Raw genomic sequence first — 17,565 nt, 5'->3', positions numbered from 1 at the left:
ATGAACTAGTTGGATCTCATTGCAATCCAAGGGACTCTCAAGTGTCTTCTATAATACCACAGTTCAAAAGCATCAATTCTTTGGCACTCAGCTTTCTTTATAGTCCAACTCTCACATCCATACATGATTACTGGAAAAACCATAATTGACTAGATGCACTTTTGTTGACAAAGTAATGTCTCTGCTTTTTAATATGCTGTCTAGGTTGGTCATAAATTTTTTTCCAAGAAACAAGTGTCTTTTAATTTCAGGACTGCAGTCACCATCTGCAGTGATTTTGGAGCCCCCGCCCCCCAAAAAAATAAAGATTCTCTCTGTTCCCATTGTTTCCCCATCTACTTGCCCTGAAGTGATGTGATCAGATGCCATGATCTTGGTTTTCTGAATGTTGAACTTTAAGCCAACTTTTTCACTCTCCTCTTTCACTTTCACCAAGAGGCTCTTTAATTCTTCTTCACTTTCTGCCATAAGGGTGGTATCATCTGCGTATCTGAGGTTATTGATATTTCTCCCAGCAGTCTTGAATCCAACTTGTGCTCCATCCAGCCCAGCATTTCGCATGATATACTCTGCTTATAAGTTGAATAAGCACGGTGACAATATACAGCCTTGACGTAATCCTTTCCTGATTGTTGTTCCATGTCCAGTTCTAACTGTTGCTTCTTGACCTGAATACAGATTTCTCAGGAGGGTAACTTAGAATAAGTAAAATAAGGTGAAGCCTAGGGTCAAGTTAGTACATAAAATACATGTAATCTACATTGAATTCTTTCTGTTAAAGGTTGGCAACATGGAATTCATTCATACATAAAGCTGTAATATAGCGTTCTTTTATTTAATTGCTAAAAGAGTACTTCAGCTTTGAGCCCGAGTATTCTAGCAGTCAACGGAAGTTAGACCTAGTCAGCCATGGGATTTTCACTGTCAGTGAGAGAAATCACCTCAAGCTGTTCAGCAGCAGTGCAATAACTCCTGCTATTAAGGCCTGAATGACAATTCAACACTGGGTCCACATTAAGAGTCTTGGATACTGTAGTGCATAACATAGCCTATTGAATGACAGATTTGTATTTCTCCTTTTTTTTAATTCTGTATTTTTCTCTCCTCTGCAGCAAGATATCTTGCTCTGTTTAAACTTGTTCAAACATACAGCTCTAAATGATGCAGGCCATACTTCTATTAACAATGACATATTTTCAAATGAACTATCTCCTTCCTTAATATGTGTATCTTTCGTGCATTTACCCAAATAAACAGTGTATCGTATAAACACTGTATAACAGGTGCTGGGGAGTTCACTTGGCAGTATCCTGCCATTTCTATGAAAGGCTGAGCTGAAAATCCCACTGAAGTTTCTCAATTGACAGGTTAACCTGGAGCTCCAGGCAAGCTACCTACCCAAGAAGGGGAATAGTTTTACAGCCAGGCAGGGAAAGCCTAATTCTTTCCTGAATGCTCATCCCTGCCTCTCTGCTCCTGTTGGAGTCTCTAATATCTGCACACAATGCTGTCTTCTGGGTTCCGTTTTTGATTGTTGGTTGACTCCAGATTCCTGCACAAATAAGAGTGTGTCACTTGAAAGTGAAGACAAGAACATCTGGACATGTGCACTCTCCCTGGTGGCTCAGAGGTTAAAGCGTCTGCCTGCAATGCAGGAGACCCAGGTTCGATCCCTGGGTTGGGAAGATCCCCTAGAGAAGGAAATGGCAACCCACTCCAGTATTCTTGCCTGGAGAATCCCATGGACAGAGAAGCCTGGTGGGCTACAGTCCACGGGATCGCAAAGAGTCGGACATGACTGAGCGACTTCACTTAGTTACTTACTTACCCTTTACTTCAGGAAACCAACCAAGACTGTCCTCTATGTGGACATGTACTTACCTTCTTTGCTTTCTCACGGTGTCCACAGTCCTAATGCAGCCAAGCAGCTCTGTATCTTAGTATAAGTTAATGAGTTTACAGTAATTTGCATTAAAGTATTCTTAAGCTCTTTTAGCTTTTAAAGCCTGGAAGGTTCTCTCAAATTGAGAATACTAAATGTGTCTCAAATATGACAATGTTTTAGGTAATCTGAATTCTAATTGTGAGTTTTTCTAATATCATCATTTTATGAGCTCAGTAAAACCAAAATTAGTTCTTTTACCTATATAAACACAGGAGGAGAAACTATTTTAATTTAATTAGATTTTGTGCTTATGCTTATACCCAGTTGTGTCTGACTCTTTGTGACCCCATGAACTACAGCCCTCCAGGCTCATCTATCCATGGGCTTTTCCAGGCAAGAATACTGGAATGGGTTGCCATTTCCTTCTCCTTAATTAGATTTTGGTTGTATGTTATTCTGCTACATAAAATAATATTGATATATGCATCCTATGGTAAATGAGAACGTTGTGACTGATGGTCACTTTACAAATTCACATACTCCTATTGAGTAGACAGGCACAGGTAGAGGTGACTACAATATGATGGTGGTAATTGTATCTCATTCTGCTGTTTAGAGAAATGTTGATAAACAATTTCACATAAAACTCAACTAGAGATCATAAGAGAATCTTTTAAAAAAATATTAGGTTTGAAAAATACCTGGAATTTAAAATGTGCTGTTATAAAAATTCTTTTATTTGATCTTCAAAACAGCACTTCATATTGAGCAGAACTTATCGCCATATTTGCAAGTATAGACAATGAATTTTCAAGTGTTAAATGGAAATGTTAAATGGCCTGTCCAAAGTCACAGAGGTCACCTAGCAGAGCCAAGATGAGAAACCAATCACGTCTTCTTGCTTCTGTACTCTTCACTTCCTATTTTGTGACAAAAAAGGCATTAATTTCTTCCTGCTCCACACCTCTCTTATGAAACATGTTTTATTAAAAACAGGTAATTAGCATCAATCTAGAAAGTATAATATATTTATTTCTCAAAATTGAAGTCATTTTTGACAGTAACAAAATATTTCTGCAGTTACGTGCTAAAGTCTGAAAAGTCAATTTTAATAAAGAATATGTAAAAATAAGGAGTAGAGCAATTACAGAAAAGATTAAGAGTTTAGAAAATTAATGATACTTCGTGCTTACTGTTTATAAAGTATAAATTAACTTGACCCTACCATATTTGATATGATTTATTTGTAGAGTGTTCATAAGTTGCAAAATCTCATATTTATAATAACATTTGCTATGAAAAATAATTTCCAATAAAAATAATGAAACTACTTTATACATTTATAATATCTCTTTGGGGTATTGGTTAATAGTTTATCACCTTGAGGGACTTTTTTTTTTTTTTTTTGCAGCCTTCAGTTCAGTTCAGTTCAGTCACTCAGTCGTGTCCGACTCTTTGCGACCCCATGAATCACAGCACTCCAGGCCTCCCTGTCCATCACCAACTCCCGGAGTTCACTCAAACTCATGTCCATTGAGTCGGTGATGACATCCAGCCATCTCATTCTCTGCTGTCCCCGTCTCCTCCCGCCCCCAATCCCTCCTAGCATCAGACTCTTTTCCAGTGAGTCAACTCGTCTCATGAGGTGACCAAAGTATTGGAGTTTCAGCTTTAGCATCAGTCCTTCCAATGAAAACCCAGGATTGATCTCCTTTAGAATGGACTGGTTGGATCTCCTTGCAGTCCGAGGGACTCTCAGCAAAGATATATTTAAATTCTTATTCTTTCAAAGAACCACTTTGGTCTATATTGATCTTCCATTATAATAGCTGATAGTATATTTTTTCTAAACTTTATGTCTCATGCTTAGCAGAACAATTTTGAGACTGTCTTCTTTTCATTATTAGGAGGTAAAGAAATTAAGGTGACTTTGAAATTCCATTTTGATTTCACCTCAAAGTTTTAATATGTTGTTTTCATTTAGTTCTAATTATTTTAAAATATCCACTATTATTAGTTCTTGGATATTTAAGTTAATTTAAAATTGTTTTAAAATTCACACATATACAGGATTTAAAATCTATGATTTTGTTACTCATTTGTAACAATTATATTATGATGAGAAAATATAACATCCATGGTAAAAAATATATTAAACACTTGCTTTATGGCATTCTATATTATCTGTTTTTATAAATGTTCCTTATATATATACTTGAGGAAAGTATATGGTCACTGGTTATTTGCTAAAGGAGTTTATACAAGGCCATTAAGGTTATATTTTTGTTCCTTAACTATTCTATATCTTTATTAGTGTTTTGAATTAGAAAATAAATTGAGAGAGATGTGTGAATCTTTCACTTTGACAGTTGTAGTGCATTCTTTCGTCTCTTAACACTTTCTGACTCCATGAACTGCAACACTCCAGGTTTCCCTGTCCTTCACAATCTCCCAGAATGTGCTCAACCTCATGTTCATTGAGTTGGTGATGCCATCCAACCATCTCATCCTTTGTCATCCCCTTCTGCTCCTGCCTTCAGTCTTTCTCAGCATCAGGGTCTTTTCCAGTGAGTCAGCTCTTCGCATCAGGTGGCCAAAGTATTGGAGCTTCAGCGTCAGCATCAGTCCTTCCAATGAATATTCAGGACTCATTTCCTTTAGGATTGACTGGTTTGATCTCCTTATAGCCAAAGGACTATCAAAAGTCTTCTCCAACACCACAGCTCAAAAGCATTAATTTTTCAGTGCTCAGCCTTCTTTATGGTCCAACTCTAACACCCGTACATGACTACTGGGAAAACCATAGCTTTGACTATATTAACCTTTATTGGAAAAGTAATGTCTCTGCTTTTTAATATGCTGTCTAAGTTGGTCTTAGCTTTTCTTCCAAGGAGCAAGCATCTTTTAATTTCATGGCAGCAGTCACCATCCACAGTGATTTTGGAGCCCAAGAAAATAAAGTTATGGTTTCCTTTGCTTCCACATCTATTTGCCATGAAGTGGTAGGACCAGATGCCATTATCTTTGTTTTTTGAATATTGAGTTTTAAGCCAGCTTTTCACTCTCCTCTTTCACCTTCATCAAGAGGCTCTTTAGTTCTTCACTTTCTGCCATAAGAGTGGTGTCATCTGTATATCTGAGGTTACTCATATTTTTCCTGGCTATCTTGGTTCCAGTTTGTGCTTTATCCAGCCTGTCATTTTGCATGATGTACTCCTCATATAAGTTAAATAAGCATGGTGGCAATGTACAGCCTTGCTGTAATCCTTTCCCAATTTTGAACCAATCCGTTGTTCCATGTCCAGTTTTAACTTGCTTCTTGAGCTGCATACAGGTTTCTCAGGAGGCAGGTTAGTGGTCTGGTTTTCCCATCTCTTTAAGGATTTTCTGAAGTTTATTGTGATCCATAGAGTCAACAACTTTCACGTAGTCAATGAAACTAATAGATGTTTTTCTGGAATTCTCTTGTTTTTCTATTATCCAATGGATGTTGGTAATTTGATCTCTGGTTCCTCTGCCTTTTCTAAATCCAGATTGAACATCTGGAAGTTCCTGGCACATGTGCTGTTGAAAGCTAGCTTGGGGATTGTACTGACATGTGAGATGAGTGCAGTTGTGCAGTAGTTTGATCATTCTTTGGCGTTGACATTCTTTGGGACTGGTGGCTTCCCTGGTGGCTCAGATGGAAAAGCGTCTGCCTGCAATGTTGGAGACCTGGGTTCTATCACTGGGTTGGGAAGATCCCCTGGAGAAGGAAATGGTAACCCACTCTAGTACTCTTGCCTGGAAAATTCCACGGACAGAGGAGCCTGGTAGGCTACAATCTAAAGGGTCGCAAAAAGTCGGACACAACTGAGCAACTTCACTTTCTTTCACTTTCTTTGGGATTGTAATGAAAACTGACCTTTTCCAGTCCTATGGCCACTGTTGAGTTTTACAATTTTGCTGGCGTATGGAGTGCAGCACTTTCACAGCATCATCTTTAGGATTTGAAATAGCTCAACTGGAATTCCATCACCTCCACTAGCTTTGTTTGTAGTAATGCTTTCTCTGGCTCACTTGACTTCAAACTCCAGGATGTCTGGTTCTAGGTGAGTCGATCACACCATCGTGATTATCTGGGTCATTAAGATCATTTTTGTATAGTTGTGTATATTCTTGCCACTTCTTAATAACTTCTGCTTCTGTTATGTCTAAACTGTTGTAGATTGGTCACTTTTATTTTTGTGGTTCTAGCAATTGTCATTTTTATCAGTTAAGATACATTTAATATTTCATATAATTTAGTTTAAAAACCTTGCTAGGAGTGAAACATTTTATCATTTTATTTATTTAAATAGGGATTCTCAAGTGTATTTTGAAGATAATAAAAGTTGCTCAAACTGTTAGTGAGAATCAAATATACATATAATGTACTCAATGGAGTTTCTAGCACATGTTAAGTGATAGTCACTCAGTCAAGTCAGACTCTGCAATCCCATGGACTGTAGCCTACCAGGCTCTTCTCTCCGTGGAATTTCCAGGCCAGAATACTGGAGTGGGTAGCTGTTCCCTTTTAATTCTTTACCACCAGGGAAGCCCAAGAATACTGGAGTGGGTGGCCTATCCCTTCTCCAGTGGATCTTCCTGACCCAGGAATCAAATCAGTGTTTCCTGCATTGAAGCGGATTTTTTTTTTTTTTTACCAGCTGAGCCACCAGGGAAGCCCTATACTACATGTTAAGCACTATATAAGTAAATTACTTCATTTTCTTATAATTATTGTTGTTGCCTATAGTGCTTTACAGTTGGCTAAAATTTAACTAGGTGAAGATTGCTTTTTGTTTACATTGTTTATTCCATGTGGTATTCATTTTTTCCCTGAATCTGTGGTTCTACATCTTAAATTTATAGTTTCTGTAAATTGATTACCTTTTCTTCTTTGAATGTGGTATATATCCCATTTTATATCATTCTCTTCTGAGATTTTTATTAGGAAAATGTTTTGTTTTTTTCAATCATCCTTATTTCTTAACTTATATACTGCCATGGACTGAATATATGTATTCCCCTCCAATGTTCACCCAGGTTCAAATTTTGAATCTATAACCCAGTGTGATGTTATAATGAGTTATCTTTAGACAACTGTATATTGTTTATTTTTTTAATATTTAGAAAGTAAACATTTTAATGGCAAACATGTACAAATAAACAGGAGCTGAAAAACAAAGGACAGGTTTTAATATCTACCTATCAGTAAAGGACTACACTTACAGAGTACTTCTGTTAGTACAAATAAATATCCTTTTATGACTTTATTGAGAATGTCTTCACTCTCTAATCCTCCTTTCTGGCAGCATCTTTAAGTCTTCCTCTCTAGTGGTTGTCACTCATCTGCATATAAAAGTTTAGTTCTCTAAGCATAAAAATAAACAAATAAAAGTGAGCAAGCAAAACACTTACCTTGATCTAACTGCTGTTTCCTGTCTTAGAAATTTTGGTCAACTCTTCATTTGTAGCATCACTTCATTAATTCATTCATTCATTTATTCTTTCTGGAAGCATTTAATGAGCATTTTAGTTGGTTAATCATAATGCTTGATGCTGTCAGAATGGAGAGAGGGAGCAGTTCCCCATCAAAAACAAAGGGAAGGAGGCAAATAAGCAGTTCATTATATTCAGTGAGAGAGAAATTACTGAGAGAATATATACAAGGAGCACACAGTGCTGAAGGATATGGAGAAGATGCTGGACATGAAATGTTCTAGCAGTTGATATTTTGCCAAAAGAAACCTAGATGTCTCTGCTGACATCACTCAGTTCAGTTCAGTTCAGTTCAGTCGCTTAGTCGTGTCCGACTGTTTGCTGACATCACTGGCACCCACTTATTTCTTAATCTTGTTTTTGTATATACCACTTGAAAGCCACTGAATTTTTTTAATGTCTACTGATGACTCAAATGGAAAATCCAGTGACTCATTCTTAACCACCCAGCTCTTCAAAGTCTTTCATCTCTCAAGATGTAGCTCCATAGCCCTCTCATTTCTGATTCACATCTTCCTTCATTATCCAAACTGCACTCTTACAGCATTTAATTAATACAAACATAAACAATGCTGACCAGCATTGTATATTGATTTACATTTTTGAACTTGTCTAAAATTTCATCATCCTGAGGCTGTATCACCCATAGAGTGTAACATTGTCCTTGAAACCAACATGTGCTTTAAAAATGTACCAATTTAGTAAATTAATCTGGAAAACAATGGAATAATGAATATAGAAAGTATGAAACAGCAGTTTCATCAACTTGAATTACTAAACCATATTGTTCAGTTCAGTTGCTCAGTCATGTCTGACTCTTTGCGACCCCATGGACTGCAGCATGCCAGGCCTCCCGGTCCATCACCAATGTTTGGAGTTTACTTAAACTCATGTGCATTGAGTCAGTGATGCCATCCAGCCAATTCATCCTGTGTCATCCCCTTCTCCTCCTGCCTTCAGTCTTTCCCAGCATCAAGGTCTTATTTAAATCTACACAATTTGATACTTCACTAAACCATATAGAGAAGTATCAAATTGTGTAGATTCAAATAAAATAATGAGCCAGGAATAATGATATGCCATTAAAAATAAAAATAACTCAGATAAATGCACACAAGTTATTCACAGAATATAACAACCATTTATAAAATAAGTGAACTGTAAATTGTTTTTTTGTTTTTCACAAATTACCTTTTCATGTTCTTGCATATAGTGGCGACAAGTTGGCTACTTCAAGTGGTGATACTACAGTTAAGTTATGGGACCTGTCTAAAGGTAATTGCATTTTGACCTTCGAGGGACATACCCACGCTGTATGGTCCTGCACATGGCACTCGTGCGGTGATTTTGTGGCTTCTTCCTCACTGGATACAACTAGCAAAATCTGGGATGTTAATAGGTAAGAAGTATTTCGAATAATATTAGCACTCTGTGTTGATAAATATAATTTCTCTCAGTGGGAAATTAAAGAAAATCTGTTAATTCATAAAATTATAGAATTAGTCTCTGTGACATTTGTCTGTAACTCCATTAATTTCTGCTGATATATAATGAGTTCTTTCTAAATATAGGTTCAAGATCAAGCCTGTGTAATCAGATTAGAATGCTTCATTGGAATGCTGTTTGTTTTAAGCAAGATAAAAACAAATACGTCTTTTAGAGTTAGGTTTTTAGTTCTCCTCTCCACCAGTCTGCTGTCTGTCTGGATTATCAAACCAACAATTTAATAGACATGAAGATGACAGAAATAGTTATGGGCTTTTAACTTAATTTTGGTATAGCATTTCCAATTTAAATACTTCTTAGCAATTCACAAATTGTAGGAATGGATACAATTTATTGTATAACCAAATCCTATGCAATACTATATGGTTTGATCTTAATTCAAGACAGACCTATTTTTTGCTATCAAAATACCTGTCATACATGTATTTTGGGATAATTATTCCGTCCTATTATGTATACAAATAAGATTTTGAAAAGCTGGTATCAAATACCTTGATTACTTCAGCTAACTAATTATATATCATCAGTCAGATTTCTGATCATTTTAATTAATGCCTAGATTACAAATATAAGTAATAGTGACTCCTCAAAATTTATGTAACAAATTATCACTGAGTCATTGAAATTCTTTTGTAAGAGAAAGATGAACTCACTTTGAAGGTCAGCACTATTGTTTTGGAAGTCACGGGTCAAACCAGTACTTTGAACAAACTTTCCCCATTCTTCCTTGAATTATGGGTAATATATTTAGAAGACAGAGCAAGAAAGGTGCTCACGAAAGGGTCAGCAGGATTTCTAGGAGGATTTCTTAAAAGGGTCTGCTCTGTTCTGTTTGTAGTTTGATTATCTCTTAAGGCCATATGCCAGTTTTTATGCTATTTTCTCTCTGTATCAGACCCACCCTTCTCTATCTTTTTTGTGATGCTGAAGCTGGAACTGCAAACGGCGTTTTACTTTGCCAACTGACTCTGTATTAGGCTTTGGTAATAGTGGCTGCTTGTAGGAGACCACAAGGCTAGAGGTGGTAGGGGGGCCCTCTTCTCCCTCTCTCCTTCCTGTGGGCTTCTTCTGGACTTGCAGTTTCAATGAGCATCACCCTAGCAGTACTTCACCTCAGCAACATCACAGCAGCTGAATCCAGTTGACACGTTTTCCAGTGTTTGCAGAAATAGCTGTATGATGCCATCTGTCAAAGACATTAACTCCAGCAGACAGTTGCCCCCTTTTCAGAGGTCTGTATTCCCAGATCTAACTGGCCTCTTTCCAAGATGGGATATCAATAGCAGCAGTCTCAGGACCACTGCTCAGCTCTGTGGTGCCACCCACCAAGGTTATAATTCCACTTCAATCCCTTTGTGCATTCAGTCCTAAAAGTGGTAGCTCTTTCATTCAGGGCTTTCTCCATGATACCTTCATGTTCTTGTTTTCCCTTTATAGTTATCTAGTTAACAACTTAATGCACAGCTAACAATCCCTTATATTAAATTCTTACTGTTAAAATGTTAACAAATTGTTAACAAGTTGTTAACAAATGTTAACAAGTTGCAAGTTCGGTCTCCTATCCGATTTTGACAGTTACTGGGCATTGATGCATAAATAGCATAATCCACTTGAGTTGCAAAGATATAGCTAAATAACGTTTGACATATTCTGAATGAGAAAGCATAGCTCTAAATAATAGGTTTGAAACCTATTTCTGGAGAATTCCATGGACAGAGGAGCCTGGTGGGCTACAGTCCATGGGCTCACAAAGAATTGCACATGACAGCAACTAACACTTTCACTTACTTTCTATGTAAAGTAGTGACAGTTTAAGATATAGTTTAATATTCATGTGCATACCATTTGGTTATCTGGAATAATCAGCCATGTAATTCTCAATTTTATTATGTTTCTATGTTATGCAACCATATGTCATAAATATTATTGTAATAGATTACTAGAATTTTTGAAACCAATTTATTTTGAAATATGATTGACATACAGAAAGCTGTGCATATTTAGCATAAACAACATGATGAGTTTGAAATATATACCTGTGAAACCATTACAATCAATGCATAAATGCATCTCTTGCTTCTAAAAATTTCCTCCTGCCCTCTTTATTATTTTTAAAGGAGCACTTAATGTATAACCGATTAGCAAAATTTTAACTATCCTAACGTTACTCTTACCTATAGGTATTGTGTTGTACATTAGATCACTAGGACTTACTCATCTTATGTAGGTAAAATTTTAATGCTGTTCTCTAATTTTAATTTTTTATTACTTTTGGCTTAGTCGAAGGTGTTTATTAAAGACTGCAGTCTATTCTGAAATGTATCTTTAAATGTATTAATCACTCAGAGTGTCTAAATCAAACTGTATTATGGTGACAACAACAATAAAGTGATTGCCAGTTGACTCATCTCTACTAAGAATGATTTCAAACACTTTGACAGCTTTTCTTCATGACCCTGATATCCAAATACTGTCTTCCAGTAGAGACTCAGTAGATGTTGATATACCAGATCAAAATTGCTACTGATTGATGCCAAAAATTATTTGCATTTCAAATTTCCCATCAGTGTCAAGAGCTCACCTTCATCATCAAAGACAAAGAATTTATACCAGTTTTGAAGCTGAGATAGTGGATAAATATTGACAGATAAGGGAGAGACTGTTTCTTTGGTGGCTATTGATAGATCTTTCAGAGCTGTAATCAGAGCCCTGAACTGTAATTTATGATTGCTTATGGATCCATACTGTGTAAATATGTCTAAAACTAGTGTCTTGCTTAAAATTTTATAGGTCATTGTTACTGGCTTGGTGACTTTAAGGATACAGTTTATTTGCTTTGGTAAGATGATGATGGTAGAAGCTGTACTGTGCTGGGTTGTATCCTCTTATAGTGATGCCGCATAGTTTTAATTAAAAAATATTGATAGACTCTGTGGTTCACCAGGAAAGAATTTAGAATATATCCTTATATTCACAATCTGTCCTTTCCTTTGAAACCCTGGTTCAGTTCAGTTCAGTCACTCAGTCGTGTCCGACTCTTTGCGACCCCATGAATCACAGCACGCCAGGCCTCCCTGTCCATCACCAACTCCTGGAGTTCACTCAAACTCATGACCATCGAGTCGGTGATGCCATCCAGCCATCTCATTCTCTGTCATCCCCGTCTCCTCCCACCCCCAATTCTTCCTAGCATCAGACTCTTTTCCAGTGAGTCAACTCGAAACCCTGGATCAGTCTTGAATTCATCTGTTAGTTGGTATATCATTCTTTTTCCTGCAACTCTTGCTGAATTAAATATTACCTGCTCAGTTCAGTTCAGTTGCTCAGTCGTGTCTGACTCTTTGTGGCCCCATGAATCACAGCACATCAGGCCTCCCTGTCCATCACCAACTCCTGGAGTTTACCCAACTCATGTCCATTGAGTCAGTGATGCCATCCAGCCATCTCATCCTCTGTCGTCCCCTTCTCCTCCTGCTCCCAATCCTTCCCAGCATCAGGGTCTTTTCCAATCAGTCAACTCTTTGCGTGAGGTGGCCAAAGTATTGAACACCCAGGGCTAATCTCCTTTAGAATGGACTGGTTTGATCTTCTTGCACTCCAAGGGACTCTCAAGAGTCTTCTCCAACACCACAGTTCAAAAGCATCAATTCTTTGGCACTCAGCTTTCTTTACAGTCCAACTCTCACATCCATACATGACCATAGCCTTGACTAGATGGACCTTTGTTGACAAAGTAATGTCTCTGCTTTTTAGTATGCTATCTATGTTGGTCATAACTTTCCTTCCAAGGAGTAAGCATCTTTTAATTTCATTGCTGCAGTCACCATCTGCAGTGATTTTGGAGCCCAGAAAAATAAAGTCTGACACAGTTTCTACTGTTTCCCCATCTATTTCCCATAAAGTGATAGGACCAGATGCCATGATCTTAGTTTTCTGAATGTTGAGCTTTAAGCCACCTTTTTCACTCTCCTCTTTCACTTTCATCAAGAGGCTTTTTAGTTCTAGACCATCTAATTAGCTCCTCACCAGAAAGTTGTATCCCTCGAAATCATAATTAATGTAAAAAATCCAGATCAAAACCCCTGTTAACTAAATACTAATAAGAATCTCTGAACAATAATACCTCTGTCATTCTTAGTCTGGACACACTGACACTCTGCAAAGTTTCTATGAACAATTAAAAGCGATTCAATGATCTTTTGAATGATCATTTATAAAAAGGAGAAATTTATATTTTTATTTTGTAGTCATTTATTACTACCTTAATTTTCATACACATGCTTTAAAAATCAGTCTTAAAGCACACATGTACCCTTGAACACACACACACACATACACACACACACATACACACACACACATACACACACACACATACACACACACACCCATTGTATCTTTAATGCAGAATGCTTGACACGTGACAGTTTTGTTGCATAAATGATAAAGGGAAAATCAATATATACACATGAAGAAAGTGTTTTCCTTGCTTCCATCCACATTCAAATCATGATTCAATTATTGTGTTATTCTACATGAATTTTTAAGATGATGAAAATTAGGAAAATCAGAGAATGTCTCAGTTGACTATGAAAATTGTTTCTTTTAAGCATGAAATTACCATTAAACATTCATGAAATGAATTACCAGTGTAGGACTATATTTTAGACATTAGAAGATTCTAAGACTCCAATACTGCCCTCAGTGAGATTACAAATAATTTAAAAATGCAGCAGTTTTATAACAGAAAATATGCAGTACATCTTCAATTCATAATATCAGAGAAGAAATTCTGATTGGTCCTGGGTGATTTTCTTCCCAAGATAGTTGGGTATTTTACTGAGTGTCTACATGACACTATATCTCTGATTTTTGGAACTCAGACCACATGCCTGTACTTAGTTGTAGCTTAGAATGAAAGGATTTGAAACAAGCAGAATGTTACTGGGTGTAGCTGCCCCATTGCTTAAAACAATATTGCACAGGCTAGAGCAGAGTGGTTTGCAACAGGGATGGAAGGAAGCAGATTGCTTTGTAAAATTCAACTTCTGGACCCTAAACAATGGGAAATAAATCTGCTGCCCTTATACCTAAGGGTATTGGTTCAGATGACTTCAGGATTATGTTTAAGAGAGAAAAATAAATCAGGTTTGAGCCTATGTTGGGAACAGTGAGAGAAATAAGAATAGATTTGGAAGATAAAGCCACTAGAAATTGCTGAGACATTATGAGTCATCACAGAAGAAAGCAAATCGCCTGTTACATATTGAGACACCTGATGGGTGTAAAACTCATTCTCTTTATACTAGAGCACTAATGTGAACTTTATAAAAGGCTTTTACAGTCAGATTCATCAGCTCCATTCTAGAAAATGCTGTAGAATGAGGGAAGTTGCCTTGTTCATCTAACAGGTGATGCCTACTGATGAGAATTGAATGTTCCTTCCTGCCCACCTTCATTGCTTCCTTCTTAATTGAAAAATTCAAATGATAAGTTATCTTCTTTTAATAGCATGTACTATTAATTTTTTGGTCAAATAATGCACTGATGTGAACTCTAAGTTGGGAGAAATTTATTTCTTTAATTAATAATGATGAGATAGCACCAAATAAGTTACAAAATGGAGTTTAGTGTTTGTATTTTATTAATAATATGCATCCTGTTCTTTATGATACATATGCTAAGTTGACTATATTAGAGATGAAGGGCATATTGTACAGCATTAATGGTTTTAAAGCATAATAATGTAAGGAGGATATTGAGATTCAAGGGCATGTATTGTTGGTATATTAACAACTGTCTTGAATTATAAAACCTCCCAGCTTGCTGCCTTATACTTGTAAAGGAACCCAAAGTATATGTTAATAGATTGCTAAAGTGGTACTTGAAACATAATTAGGTTACATTAAAGGAAATGGTGACATTCTAAAATTGACCTCTTGTAATCAATTTATCCTGTTCCACAGATAATAAATCAATTATTGCATCTTGGGTTTTCATTTATATTCAAATGAATGATTCCCTCTTGAAATATGTATTTTGAGTGATAGCTAAGTATTATTGAATATACATACATAAATAAGTCCATAAATAAGAAAAAGAAAATAGCATATTATTTTCACTGTCATGCTCCCTCTAAACTAGTGCATAATTAATAAGCACTATCAAAGAAATATCTACTTATGAAGAAAAGTTTATTAAAGCTTAAGTTCCAGGTTTCATTTAGCAAGTTAAACATTGATTGAATTATCAAGAAGCTGTCTCACAACCAGTGTTGCGAGTATATACAGACTTGACCAATAAAAGAGATAACATTAAGAATTTAACATTTAGCTGTTTGCATTTATAAAACAAACTATTTCATGTAAATGAGTTATATAATCTGTATCTAATTTTCACTAAATATGGTATACTTTCTCTTTGTTATTTCACTAACTGAACCATATATTAGAAATAATTCAGATGACTATAGATGAAACTAAAGGTATTCTAATAAGAGTGAATATATGTGTTTTAAAACATGCTCCATTATTACTGTTTTAGCACCAATCAAAGCAAACACATTGACGTATCAAAGATGCAGCCCTCCTTCTCCATTCCCTCCCAAATGAATCTGGTCAATAGATGAATCTTCATCCTCCTCAGTAATAATGCAAAGAGTTTGCTGTATTTTTTCATCTATATATGTTAAAAGATATATGGGTATAGTACACATGAGTTAAAAACTAAAATCACACAGTTTTATATTAAAGGTTTGATCATATCATATATATAGTACACTTATGCGTGTTTGCTATGGTTTTTCCTGTGGTCATGTATGGATGTGAGAGTTGGACTGTGAAGAAAGCTGATCGCCGAAGAATCGATGCTTTTCAACTGTGGTGTTGGAGAAGACTCTTGAGTCCCTTGTAGCGCAAGGAGATCCAACCAGTCCATTCTAAGGGAGATCAATCCTGGGTGTTCATTGGAAGGACTGATGCTAAAGCTGAAACTGCAATACTTGGGCCACCTCATGCGACAAGTTGACTCACTGGAAAAGACTCTGATGCTGGGAAAGGTTGGGGGCGGGAGGAGAAGGGGACAACAGAGAATGAGATGGCTGGATGGCATCACCGACTCTGTGGACATGAGTTTGAGTGAACTCCGGGAGTTAGTGATGGACAGGGAGGCCTGGCGTGCTGTGATTCATGGGGTCGCGGAGAGTCGGACACGACTGAGCGACTGAACTGAACTGAACTGAACTATGCGTATTTGTGTGTATCCGAATGTTGATGTATATACATATACTAGTATTAAAGCAGTGTATTCAGATGTTCAGCTCTTAATTTTAGACTACTGAAAATATTTTACTATCTCAAATATTCTAAATATCATCTAATCAAAGTGTGAAAGTGTTAGTCACTTAGTCATGTCCAACTCTTTGTGACCCCATGAACTGTAGCCTGCCAGGCTCTGCTCTCTATGGAATTCTCCAGGCAAGAATACTGGAGTGGGTTGCCATTTCCTTCTCCAGGGGACAATTTCCTGACCCAGGAATCGAACCCAGGTCTTCTGCATTGCAGGCAGATTATTTACCATTTAATCCACTTGGGAAGACCCTAATCAAAGTTATTTATTTATTTATTTACTGACTGATTTACTATTCTTTCTCTATGATTCCAAACCCTAATCTGTTTCAAAATCATTTATTTGAGACAGCAAAAACTATTACCTTGACTCTGAAACATTGTTTTAGAATTTACGGAAATGTTTTTTACTTAAAGAAAACTCTTAAAATTTGATTCAGTTATTATTGAAATAAATTTAATGCCCAAGTACATCAAATCAAAAGGTGTAAACTGTTTGATATAAAAATAGAAAGTCATAAAACTCTGCTGCTGCTGTTGCTAAGTTGCTTCAGTCATGTCCGAATCTGTGCAACCCCGTAGATGGCAGCCCACCAGGCTCCCCCATCCCTGGGATTCTACAAGCAAGAACACTGGAGTGGGTTTCCATTTCCTTTTCCAATATATGAAAGTGAAAAGTGAAAGTGAAATAGCTCAGTCATGTCCAACTCTTCGCGACCCCATGGACTGCAGCCCACCAGGCTCCTCCATCCATGGGATTTTCCAGGCAAGAGTACTGGAGTGGGGTGCCATCACCTTCTCCACATAAAACTCTCAGTTCAGTTCAGTCGCTCAGTCGTGTCCGACTCTTTGCGACCCCATGAATCACAGCACGCCAGACCTCCCTGTCCATCACCAACTCCCGGAGTACACTCAAACTCATGTCCATCAAGTGGATGATGCCATCCAGCCATCTCATTCTCTGTCGTCCCCGACTCCTCCCACCCCCAATCCCTCCTAGCATCAGACTCTTTTCCAGTGAGTCAACTCGTCGCATGAGGTAGCCAAGGTATTGGAGTTTCAGCTTTAGCATCAGTCCTTCCAATGAACACCCAGGATTGATCTCCTTTAGAGTGGACTGGTTGGATCTCCTTGCAGTCCAAGGGACTCTCAAGAGTCTTCTCCAGCACCACAGTTCAAAAGCATCAATTCTTTGGCACTCAGATTTCTTCACAGTCCAACTCTCACATCCATACATGACCACGGGAAAAACCATAGCCTTGACTAGATGGACCTTGGTTGGCAAAGTAATGTCTCTGCTTTTTA

General features: G+C 37.1%; 1 protein-coding gene and 1 non-coding gene across 3 annotated transcripts in view; both read left to right on the top strand.

Moving 5' to 3' along the window:
- SPAG16 (sperm associated antigen 16) overlaps window positions 1–17,565 on the top strand; it is a 1,112,034-nt gene that overhangs the window by 559,159 nt on the left and 535,310 nt on the right. For both annotated transcript variants that reach the window (XM_055398454.2, XM_088842002.1), the window contains exon 12: window positions 8,622–8,807. In XM_055398454.2, the coding sequence (XP_055254429.2) occupies window positions 8,622–8,807 (186 nt within the window). The remainder of the gene's footprint in view (window positions 1–8,621; window positions 8,808–17,565) is intronic.
- Window positions 1,614–1,685, top strand: TRNAC-GCA (transfer RNA cysteine (anticodon GCA)). Its single transcript has one exon. It is a non-coding gene; the product is annotated as a tRNA-Cys (tRNA).

The sequence above is a fragment of the Moschus berezovskii genome, chromosome 2 (assembly GCF_049115385.1).
Source record: "Moschus berezovskii isolate FMDL1 chromosome 2, NW_MosBer_1.0, whole genome shotgun sequence".
Classification (NCBI taxonomy): Eukaryota; Metazoa; Chordata; class Mammalia; order Artiodactyla; family Moschidae; genus Moschus; species Moschus berezovskii.
This window is presented reverse-complemented; position numbering and strand designations above follow the sequence as displayed.